Raw genomic sequence first — 12,418 nt, 5'->3', positions numbered from 1 at the left:
CCTCATCTGCGGCTTTCAACTTGGAGCTCATTTTCTCCGAGAAACCTTCCTTGACTCTAGCAGATTTTTTGAGGTCTTCCTGCATACGTGATCTCATTGTACTGTCTACTCTTTTTGTCACGTTTATCAAAATTGTAACTGTTTACTTGGTGTTTCTTTGCTATGTCAACTTCATAGATTTAAAAAAGAAAATCTTATTCAAGGAGTAATTCCCAGCACCTATTTCATTACCTGGGATATAGTCTCCGTAGTTTTTTGAATAGTTGAATAAAAAGAATAAAGAGTATATTTAAAGTATAAAATAGGATGACAAATCTTATGATGAGAACAAACCTGTTTTATTAATATACTGAGATAAACTACAGACTGAAAGACAAAAAAATCATAAATCATTCATTAGAACATTCATTAAAAATCAAATGCATTTCCTTTAAGAGTTCTCACAAAATTTTATTTTATGTAAGTCTGATATAACCTTAAATACTTTATAAATCAGACACTTTATTTTTAAGCCTAATTATATAATCTTTAATGCACTATAGACAAAGTAATATGTCTTTCATCAGTTTAACTTATACAAGGCTTCCATTAAAGTCCCATCACACCTTGAAAATTACCTGTAGCTTTTAAAAACACAAACTAATATTAAACTTTAAGTGGAAACGGTTTATAGAGCAATCTAAAAACTAAAAGCAAAGCAACAAAAAGCATTTAACAAATAAATTACAAAACAATTGTTTCCTATTATAGTCATTCAACTCAAAAAAGTTCATTTCAAAAGTGAAGACTAAAAATATCACAATGTTGCTGAAAAATCTCACAATTCGAATGGTATCTTCAGGTGGCAAAGCAGAGTATCAGTATAGAAAGTGCAGTTTTGTGCCAATGTGACTGATTTGCTCCAACCTAACAGGGTGTCATCTGCTATGTAAATGACTAGACAGCTTAGCAACCAATCACCACCACCCCCATTTTTAACAGGTTAGTAAACATTTCAAGAAACATCCTTACACATTTCCAGATTGCTAGATTGAAAATGATACAATTATATGTCAAGTATGGGCCTTCTAGTAGGAATATCTGCATTAAAGCATGAAAAAAAACAAAGCAACAAAGAATTCACACCAATAAAATTCGCGAAACTGATTTCAAATTCAGAAAAATACCCATAGCTAATGGAAGCCCTGCTCTGTGCAAATACAGTAGTATATATTAAACAATCACACATTTGAGGTATTAGCTGGAAAAATATATATACATTTATACATGGACACATCACAGAATATTCACAAATCTATTGGCCCCTACACCAGCAGATAATTAAAGGAATCACATAACAGGAAAAAGTTACACACAGGGAAATTCAGAAAAGAAATGTGGTCACATAATCCTTAATATAAGGAGTATGTTTTAAATTAATGTTTTGAGGAATTTTTCCATTTATATGGAAGTACCTATTTAGTAAAAATGAAACCAAAGAAATCTGTACTTTTGGACTGCATCGCCTGCCAGTTGGAGTGTGCAAGAATTCCTTCAGAGCCTCACCCTCCCACTTTAACACAGTTTGGGGCATTGAACCCAGGATCTCACACATGCTAAGCTGGGCGCTGTACTACCTGAGCTATGCCTTCAGCCCTGGGTTTTTTGTGGGGTTTTTTGGTCATTTTTGATACAGGGTCTTGCTATGTATCTGAGGCTGGAATCAAAACTCACATCTGCCCGAGCCTCCCAGGTACTAGGATGTTAAGTGTCTACCTCCACTTCCAGATTCTATCTACTTTTTTGTTGTTTTGGAAAACTAGTTTTGGAAAAATTTGGAGGTTCTTATCAAGACTATTATTTTGTTTTCACCAGTCTATAGGCATCTTATGAACTTCAGGTAGTTCATGTGGCCACTGGAGAAGAAGTTTTAAGCCGTTTCGTGAAGATTAAATTTCATATTTATTGTTCATTTTCATTAGTTCTCCTGTTCAGGTAAAAAAGAAAGTATAAATTCCCTTTCAGTTGCTTCATGCAGTAGAAAGATGGATAGTAATACAGGTAGCGTGCTGACCAGGCTTCAGAAGATGCTAAATAAGTGCACCCATTTTCCTCTTTGAACCATTGGTCCTCTGTGATAATACTTGTTTAATGGACAAGGTGACTCTTGGTTCTCAGGTCCTCACTGCTTTAAAAAGGCAGAAGATTTATTTTTTTTTAATGAAATAGGAATACAGTAAGCAACATTAGCATGTCATGGGTTAAATAGTTGCATTATAAAATATGGGGCACATAAGGGAAATCACATTTTTTTCTCTTTATTTTACATATTAGTGGAAAAAGCTGAACAGGAAGAAAAATTAAGCATGAAAGTGGAATTAAAGTTGACACAGAAACAGAGAAGAATACCCTGGCAGACATATACCTAAAGGACAGCACCTTCCGCCTCCAAAGGTTTGCAAATCACACACAAAAGTAATGGTTAGGATCACTTAGGTACTCAAATGCAACCAGTTCTCAAAAGATGTTATTTCCACTTAGATCAATTATAAATGGAGAACTTTAAAATTTCTCATAATTGAAGATTCAAACATTTTACTTGATCAAAATAAATTTGAAATGTGCAAATGATTGACTACTAGTCTATCTGGAAACAAATCAAAAGACAAGGACAAATGTACTCATTCTTTTTCCAATAATAATAGTGTGTGGTGTGTAGTATGTGTTTGCTGTATATTGTGGTGTGTTGTGCATGTGCACAAGGATAAAAATATAACGCACTAATAAATAGAACTGCTGCCAAACTTACAAAAATACAAGTTAAAGAACTAGGTTAATAAGCTAAGTCAAAGGCATTAAGCAGTGACTAAACAATCAAATGAAACTTCAAAGTTCTTATAGCTAAAAATAACAGCAAAAATGCTGTTTTTTAAAAAAAAATTGTTAAAGAGGAGCAAACATGGGAATCTTACACCTCAGGCTATCTGAAGTCTTCTTTGTAAAATTAACCTAAAATTCAGACACTTATTGGGCCATTACACCAGGACATAGGTGACATTAAGGACTCAGTCTTTACTTGCATACTTTACACATAGCTTAAATTGCCAGGCACTCAATCACTTCCCACAATAGTCTGAAATTTTTATTCTATCAAACACATTTCTTATAATAAATTATGGAATATAATGGAATGTAGCAATGAACCTGAAACATAATACTGTCCAAAAGCCAGGTATGCCATTATGATGTGTATTTATTTTCACTCAAGTTAACCTATCCCTTTAAAGCTGGGATTTAAGGAGAAAAAAAAAATCAATCAATAAAGTTTAATTTATGTTAGTATCCATCAAAGTGCAAATTTCCCATTAAAACTGGAAAGGTAAATAATTCTTCTCATTCAAATTTATACAAACTTTCTGATACATTTCAACTTTCAAAATTAATTGCAACTATAATCTTACTTGTAAATAAACAAAACTTATTGTATAGGCTCAAGAAAAGGTTTAGGTTTTTCTAGGACAAGAAGTTTAGTTGCAGCTGCTAACTTAAACATTTCTATTGACCTTCATGGAAAAGGGGATAGAAGAGAACATTTTTAAGAGATTATCATAGTGGTTTTATTCAACAGATTCCATGAGTCAACTAGACCTAGAAAAATTCTTTAAACAAAATAACAAAGCCAGTCTACCTAGCATATTCTCACTTGCAAAAAAAAGTCTACCAAAAATATTTAATGTTTCATTAACTGTATGAAGCAAAATCATTAAAACAATACAACTGTTAAACAGAACAAATCAAATAGTTTCATATCTAATATATAGGCACCCAAAACTGACTTCTTACTCTTTTTTTCCTAATTTATTCTATGGATTTAATTATAAGGAGCTTATTCCTATAAGATTAACCAAAATGCTCATTGGAGAATAGATTTTAGCTCTGAATTTTTAACGGATGCCTTGCTATGTCACTGTTACTGCTCACTGTTGCATGTGGCCAAACCAATCATGCTCTGGTCAGTCAGTGACTATAAATATACTTATTTACTTAGGAGTCAGCAGTAAAAGGCACAAAGCTGTATGTTCATAGTAATTCTTGTCATTACTTATTCATAGAAGAATCTACTTGCTTTTGAATCCTGCATAAAATGGTCACTAAGGAATGCAGATTTCCATGGGGGAAAAGTTAGTCCTTTTCTTCATAAACTCTAGCAGCCTTCAAAGGCAGGGTAAAGAAACACTTGGGGCTAAGTTTTAGTTACTGGAATTGCAAATGGAATAACTATAATTCTCTGTTGACAACTCTTCATATTTTCTTGAAAATCTGTAAGTATTGCATGTTGTTTCTATGTATGGCTTAGCAATTCATGAAACTAAAGAGCAAAGTCATACTCAGCTCATTTATCTCAATATGTATTCAGGATATAATGGTAATATTTAAAATATCGCTTTTTTCTAAGGAGATAATGCTATAAGATTTTACTTAAAACTGGGGATTTTTTTTTCTGGTTGAAAAAAGTATCACTGTTTAAGCTCCATATACTCAACACCTAGCGGGGAAAATGTTACTGTGTCATACAGCATGTATTCCATCAACTTAAATAGGTGTCTCATGAAGCTAAACACTAAAATAAATAAAAAGGCAATACCTGTATTGTACACAAAATGATCATTTCATAAGTATTTACATGATGAGGGAAATAATGGGTAAATCACTAAAACTGGAAATTGCTACAGGTGTGATAATCCTCTCAGACATTTTTAGTTAGGAATCATAGAAGCTTTTAAGATGAAAAATAATTGCAGATGCATACTGAAATGTTAATAATTTTAGTCTTCAGTTCTTATGACTTAAAAAAGCCAATAATAGGTCATAAATAGTCCAGGATTTCAGGAACCAACTACTCAGTTGAGTTTTTAATATCAAATCTTTTTCTTCAGCTCTCATGATGAAACTAAATTTACAGAAACCATAAATAGTATACTAAAAGGTATAAACATGAATTCCAGTTCATCCTCCCTTATAGAGACTGGTGAGCCGCTCCAGCTCCTTACAGTTGTCCATGCTAAGGGCATCGGCTTTCCTTCTCAGTCGGTCATCGCGGTATACTTTGGCGGCGTACTGCATGTCTGTTTCTGTTAGCAAACAAAAACATGTTTGCGAATCAAGTCATAATTCCTATCACCCAACTGCTTACATGCAAATGCTTCATAGAAGATTTTCAACATCTTTCTATTCAGTGGCTGACTAAAAAAAAAATCCAAGTACCAATACTAAAATCCATTATTAGTAGAAAAAGGTTTCTATAAATGAAAACCTTACCTAAAGTCTAGCAGGTCACCGGAGCAGAAAAGAAATAAGGATTTAGAATCCTGCCTAGTGCCTGTCGGGACCCTTCCCCCCACTCTCGAACACAGTGGGTTGAAACTCACCCCTTGAAAGCCTCCCCCTGAAAACATGCCATTCCATGCAGGCAGTGGTTGGTTTTGTTGTAATCTTTTGTTAAGTCTTCAGATAATCCCAAAACGTAAGCAGAAAAGTTCAAAATCCTGCTGTGATTTTACATAAAAATATACACACTAGTACTGAAGGAACACAGAGGAAAAAGCTTGAACCACTACAAGAGTGACATTCAGTGAGCGGGCAAGCACTTCTGTATGTCCTCCAGTGTGAGGACAGCACAGTTACTGATGACAAATACACGAGCCACAAGAGAAATCCTCAGTTCCTCTCAGCCATCTCACTGCTAACTTGTCAGCCAACAGTCATTTTGAAACTTTTTTTTTTTTTTTTGGCCAGTCCTGAGGCTTGGACTCAAGGCCTTGAGCACTCTGCCACTTGAGCCACAGCGCCACTTCTGGCCGTTTTCTGTATATGTGGTGCAGGGGAATTGAACCCAGGGCCTCATGTATACGAGGCAAGCACTCTTGCCACTAGGCCATATCCCCAGCCCCGAAACTTATTTTTTTTTAAAGTGGGAGTACTTGGAAACAACATAATAAAAAAGGGAGTAGTGGAAGAGGGGAGAGCAACTGCTTTATATAGAAGACAGTGGCCAAAATAGAGACCACCTGGTCTACATGTATCAGTGGGACCCTGTTTAATATATACTCTGGTAAAAAAAAAAAAAAAAAAGTAGTATTCCATTTGTAATAATTCAATCAGCTGAGTTAGGACTAGCAATTCACTCAATACTCTATGCATTTTACTTACAAATAATACACTGGTAAAATGACTTCACAAAACCTCAGTTAGCTGGGCACTGGTGGCTCTCGCCTGTAATCCTAGCTTACTGAGGAGGCTAAGATCACTGTTGAAAGCCATCTCAGGTAGGAAAGTCACCCATGAGATTCATCTCCAATTAATAACCCCCTAGTCTCCCCTCCCCCATAAAAAAAGCCTGGAAGTGAAGATGTGGCTCAAGTGCTAAAGCACTAGCCTTGAGGAAAAAAGGAAAGAAATAAAAATGGAGAAAACCCAAAACAACAACCCCACACTCCCCCAAAACCCTTAGTATATGAGGCAAGCGCTCTTGCCACTAGGCCATATCCCCAGCCCCCAAACCCTTAGTTAATAAAACAAAGCTCACCCTGAATAACAGAACCTAAGTTCAAATCTAAATCTCCAATTCCTGACCTTATATTCTTTCTATCAGTGCATTTCAAAGTACTATTTTAAAAAAACAGAATGGTTAAAAAAAAGTGTGTACATCTCTACAACAGATGTAATTTTTCTCCTTGAATCTTTTTGATCTGCAAGTGTTTGTCTCTATGGATCAGTAGACGAGGAGCCCTCCGATTTAAGGACTTGGCTATAACTATTTTGTGTACTAAACTCCAATTATGTGCTAGGAAATTCCAGAGCCTTTTTTTTTTTTTTGGCCGGTCCTGGGCCTTGGACTCAGGGCCTGAGCACTGTCCCTGGCTTCTTCCCGCTCAAGGCTAGCACTCTGCCACCTGAGCCACAGCACCCCTTCTGGCCGTTTTCCATATATGTGGTGCTGGGGAATCGAACCGAGAGCTTCATGTGTAGGAGGCAAGCACTCTTGCCACTAGGCCATATTCCCCCAGAGCCATTTTTTGATGAGGGGATTTTATAGTAATCAATCCCAAAGACTAAAAAGTTTAAAAGATGTTAAATATTAGACAGACTTACTTTGTTGCCTTTCTTTCCAGCAATTATTTCGAATATTAGTCACATAATCTTCTTCTACACTCTTTTCTACCTTCTGTAGTAACATTCCTTTATATTCATTTTTAAAGTCCTTGTTGACATAATAAACAACGCCCAGGTTTTCAGTCTGCATTTTAATTGTTTGCCCTGATCCACTGTAAAAGAGATACAAGATCATTTTTTAAAAATTAAAGTAGACATTCTAATATGCTACTACAGACTAAAGTAATAAAAATTGATAACATTAATCATAGTTATGTTCTCTCAATTGCTTAAAACAATGATACTTCATATTATTACACTTTGAAAATACTATGTTCTTACAAAGTTCTCTCAATTTTTAATTAATGAAGTCTTAATTTGAAGAAATATTTATTTTTGTGTGGACTCAGCTTACTTTTTGTTTTGTTTTTTGCCAGTCCTGGGCTTGGACTCAGGGCCTGAGCACTGTCCCTGGTTTCTTTTTGCTTAAGGCTAGCACTCTGCCACTTGAGCCACAGCACCACTTCCTACTCTTTCTGTTTATGTAGTGCTGAGGAATCAAACCCAGGGCTCATGCATGGAAGGCAAGCACTCTGCCACTAAGCCACATTCCCAGCCCTAAGCTTGTTTTTTAGTCATTATAAAGTCACTGCCTGTTCACTGTATAACATTCAAGTTGTCTAGAAGTGTTGCATAAACTTGTTATGTCCTGACCTCTTAGTAATTTCCCACTTAATAACACAAATCTATGTAACATCAATTACTCTTTTTGTTTTAAAGTTTTTTTTTTCTTTTACAGCTTATCAACATAATGGTCAACATAGTAAACGTAAGTTTAATAGAGAACGTCTGTCATTCACAGTGTAATAAATGTAAACTAAAAACATAAATCTGAAATTTTAAAGTTAGTACATCTGTACTAAATGCACATGTAAAAATTTTAGCACATGAAGCCTTTTAACAGAAGTGAGGTAAGAAAGAGTAAGAATTAATTTTTGTAAAACTTAGCTACTTACGATCTAGGATATAAGGAATAAGGAGGATTAGAGACCATCAATTGGCTTAATAATGACACCAGGATCAATACAATAATGGGCATCAGCTGGATAAACACAGAAAAACCTCCCTATTAAAAAAAATCAAACAACAAATTATAACCTAAATGTAGGTTGTCAATAATCCAACAGTTATGTACTTTCATTGGCAAAAACGGATATTTTCTATCACATTTCAATCATCAACGAAGATCATCATCTTCACTGCTTTCAAGTCTTTCTGAGCCTTCAAAATATAACTTTCTAGTGTTTGAATTCAACCTCACTTTACAGAGGAGGATGTCCTTGTCTCTCGCTCACATACACATAGAAACTACCAACATACTGCAGATTACAAGACTCGTTTTATCTGGGGTGTGAGGGTGGAAGAAGGAAACAGGGTCTAGGCTTTTTAACTCTCTCTACCTCATGCAATTTAATTACTATTGGCAATTAGGTACCAGTGCATTAGAACAAAAGTCACTTTTAATTTAAATGTTTCTGCATAATTCTATACACTTTAGGACTAAAAAGAAGGGAGCTTCAAAGCATGTGTAGCATAGTGGATCTTCACTAGAATTGGGGAATGCCAAACCTGAAGCTATCATGCTATCCAAACACCCGTATCCTGACCCGGAACTGCAGTAGCCCCATGGGATTTTCTAGTCTCTGTTGAAGCTTTCTCTGGTCAGAAAAAGCTTTCCCTATTTTTAGACAACCCTAATTGCTTTTCCCAAGCAGAAAATGGCTATTTCATAATTTCTAAGCTATGACAAACATACATCTGCTCGTTCTTCTTCTCTTTCATGTCCACTGTGTCGATGTTGATGTTGATGGCTATAGCCAGCACGGCCATTTGAAAATGAATGCACACTACCTAGAAAATTAGAAGCAATGTAAAATTAGGGGTGTCATAATTCTAATCAGAACAATGTATTTTCTTTCTTGAAAATTATTGAGAAAAAGAGATGGTTATTTTGAGCAATGGATATATACTATCTCCTCTTAAGATTGATGAGTAAATGGAAATAGGAATGATTCATCCCAGACTTTTGCCTCCTTTAAAGAGGTGTCAGAAACTTACAGTTTATTCTTTATGAAAGTCAAGGTAAGAATTCCTTAGCAATGTTTACATATATGAATACTTTTATGGTAGTGTCCCCCTTCCCCCCACACTAGTCCTGGGACTCGAACTAGCACTCTACCATTTGAGCTACAGCACCTCTCCTGCCTTTTTCTGGTCATTAATTGGAGATAAGGGTCTCATGGACTTTCCTGCAGGGATTTAAACCAACATGATCAGATCTCAGCTCTCTGAATAGCTAGGATTACAGGCACGAGCCACCAGTGCTGGGCATAGTGTTTTGTTTTCTTTTTTAAAAAGCAAGCTTTGGATCAGATCACTAGTCTGAAAGTTTGATTTTCGGCCTTAAATGAATCACAAACATTGCTCGAAATCAAGAGATAGCAATCTAATTCATGTTTATTAAAAAAGACTGTCTAAAATATCAGAATATATGGACCACATATGGTCATTCAAGTTGTTTTCAAATAAAGTGATGAACAACAATAGTTATTACTGGTAAAATAAACTACATTATAACCAGCAAATAACTGCAAATCAGCTATAGAAAGCAGTTCAGTATTGCCTCAAAGACCTTTCATTGTTCTTAACACAGTTTTAGCTAAAATTACTAGTTTTGATCACTTTTCTGTCAAAGTTATTATGTACTCATATATGCCAAAGTGCAGGTTGTATTTTCAGTCATTACATGTATCCTCTTTCTTTCAAGGATCTTTGGTAAAAACATCCCATCAATGATTACAGCCTTTCTTAACAGTCAGTGAGGGCCACAGGTTAAGTCATATTATATTCACAAAGATTCTCCTCATCTTGAATGTTTAACTCAGCACTTTAAGTAAACTATTAACAAGCCAGGACTATCATTTCACTTCCAACACAAGCAACTCTTAGTAAATGTAAGTAGCATTCAATACTGCTTATGTTGGTTCTGTAAAATTGACTTACTTAGTGGAATTACTTAATTACTACACTGTTTCAGTTTGATAGTCTAGTCAAGGATTTCTGTCTTAATAACAAAAAAATTTTAACCCCAAAACTATACATGAATCAGATGAATTACTATTTTAGTGGGAATACAGATGAGGACCTCCAGGCCCATCTAATAAATGAGTAGACTATAATGTTATTGATCAAGTATTTATAGGGATCTCCAGAGAACAATATCAAATGGTCATCATAGATCAGGATGCTTCTGTAAGACATTGCCACTGTATTTCCTCTCACAATCCTTTTATTCAGCTTTAGAAAACAATACAGAATATTTGTACTTCAGGTTTTAATAAAAATATGTTCTAGGAAAAAGCAGACTATAGTAAAAGTAGTAACTCTAACTTTTTTTCTCCAGTCATTACAGAACGTCATCATAGGACCCTAACACAGTAAAAAGAAAAAAATGTAGCAGAGAAAGTAGATAAATCTCTAAGCAGCTAATGGGAATTTAAACTACAACTCTTAACATCACAAAACATAGTATTCATAACTAGTATTAAAGTACCTGAAGGAAATCCCCCACCAAAAAATATATTGAATAAGTCTTCTGGAGTGATATCAGCTTCACAGCCTCTGTGGAAATTAAATCTGCCATTGTTTTGGTGATTACAGGCTTGTTCTTCATTGCCTGTGAGGTCATACTGTTTTCGTTTCTCTGGATTACTTAAAACGGCATAGGCATTTCCAATCTCTAAAAAAGAAATGAACAAAAATTAGCAAACCCATTTTTAAAAATTAACTAATTTATTTATTGTCAAAGTGATGTACAGAGGAATTACAGTTTCATATGTAAGGCAGTGAGTACATTTCTTATTAAACTTGTTACCTCCTCCCTCATTTTTCTCCCACCTTTAAAGTTGTACAGTTGATTTACAGCAAAATGTCTTCTAAGTATTGCTGTTGCATCGGCTCAACTTTTACCCCTTGTCTCTCCATTTTGATGTTCCCCTTCCCTTCCCTAATTCCCATAAATATATACAATACCCAGGGTACCAAAATCAGTTACAGCAACATCAGAGGTAAAACCATGGGGAAGAAAGACAAAAGAAAAAGGTAATAATTTCACGTGGTACATTGAAAATAACAAAAGCAATGATAAACTGCTTGTTTCCATAACTTGGAGTTCATTTCGCTTAGCATCATCTTATGTGTTCATATGTAAATAGCTATTGAGCTACTGTGATCTACTGCCAGGACTATCCTAGACATACATCAGTTATTACCAATGAGGGAAATCATAGAGTCTATGTTTCTTTGGGTCTGGCTCACTTCACTTAGTATGATTTTTTTCCAAGTCTTTCCATCTCCTTATGAATAGGGCAATGTCATTCTTTCTGATAGAAGCAGAGAACTCCACTGTGTATATGCACTACATTTTCTTGATCCATTCATCTACTGAAGGACATCTGGGTTGGTTCCATATTTTAGCAATAGTAAATTGTGCTGCAGTAACATAGTTGTGCTGGTAGCTTTAGTGTGGTCTTGCCCAAAAGTGGGGTTGCGGGGACATAGGGGGAACTGTATGTTTAGCCTTTTGAGGAACCTCAACAGTGCTTTAAAGAAGTTATTCCAGATAAGCCAGTGTCACTTAAAAAAAATAACTTTAAGCCAGTCAAGAAAATTATAATACTATAGTAATTTCTTTTACAAATAAGTGCTTCTTTCAATTACATATATCACCTATAATATACATTGTTTTTTTTCTGGTTTTTTGAGTCTTGAGAGCCCAGGCTCATCTGCATTTCATTTTATAGTGCAGAATTACTTTCAAATTGCAATCCTACTGAGAGCCCTGGAATTACACATGTGCACCACACCATGACACGACCATCCTTTCAATATCTAAAAGGATAAAAAAAAAACTACACCTATCTTATTCAAGTATTGGACACATGCCCTTTCAAAATTACTACTGATTTTATTCTATTACTGTGCCTAGGCCAGTGCTTTATCTCTTGAGCTATGTCCCCAGTCCTCAACGTAACTTTTTATAATAGCCAAGCAAATCGCCTGACTACCTTGGAAATAAAGGAAAGTTTAATGATCTTTTATTAAAATTGTGCTCCATCCTCTAAAATTTTGCCTCCTTCTTTCTGAGAACCCTAATATAGACATTTATTAGGCTTGTTCAAATGTCATGCCGAGCATGGTGAAAACATGCCTATAAATCCCAGTTCTT

At 35.2% G+C, this 12,418-nt stretch overlaps 1 protein-coding gene across 2 annotated transcripts in view; it reads right to left on the bottom strand.

Moving 5' to 3' along the window:
- Nucleotides 1–2,916: 2,916 nt before the first annotated feature.
- The window catches only part of Dnajb14 (DnaJ heat shock protein family (Hsp40) member B14), a 39,722-nt gene continuing 30,220 nt past the window's right edge, over nucleotides 2,917–12,418 (bottom strand). For both annotated transcript variants that reach the window (XM_048333456.1, XM_048333457.1), the window contains 5 exons: nucleotides 10,745–10,930; nucleotides 8,948–9,042; nucleotides 8,148–8,257; nucleotides 7,132–7,304; nucleotides 2,917–5,111 (listed from right to left, as the gene is read on the bottom strand). In XM_048333456.1, the coding sequence (XP_048189413.1) occupies nucleotides 4,987–5,111; nucleotides 7,132–7,304; nucleotides 8,148–8,257; nucleotides 8,948–9,042; nucleotides 10,745–10,930 (689 nt within the window). In that variant the 3' untranslated portion in view covers nucleotides 2,917–4,986. The remainder of the gene's footprint in view (nucleotides 5,112–7,131; nucleotides 7,305–8,147; nucleotides 8,258–8,947; nucleotides 9,043–10,744; nucleotides 10,931–12,418) is intronic.

The sequence above is a fragment of the Perognathus longimembris genome, chromosome 24 (assembly GCF_023159225.1).
Source record: "Perognathus longimembris pacificus isolate PPM17 chromosome 24, ASM2315922v1, whole genome shotgun sequence".
NCBI classification, from domain to species: Eukaryota; Metazoa; Chordata; class Mammalia; order Rodentia; family Heteromyidae; genus Perognathus; species Perognathus longimembris.
This window is presented reverse-complemented; position numbering and strand designations above follow the sequence as displayed.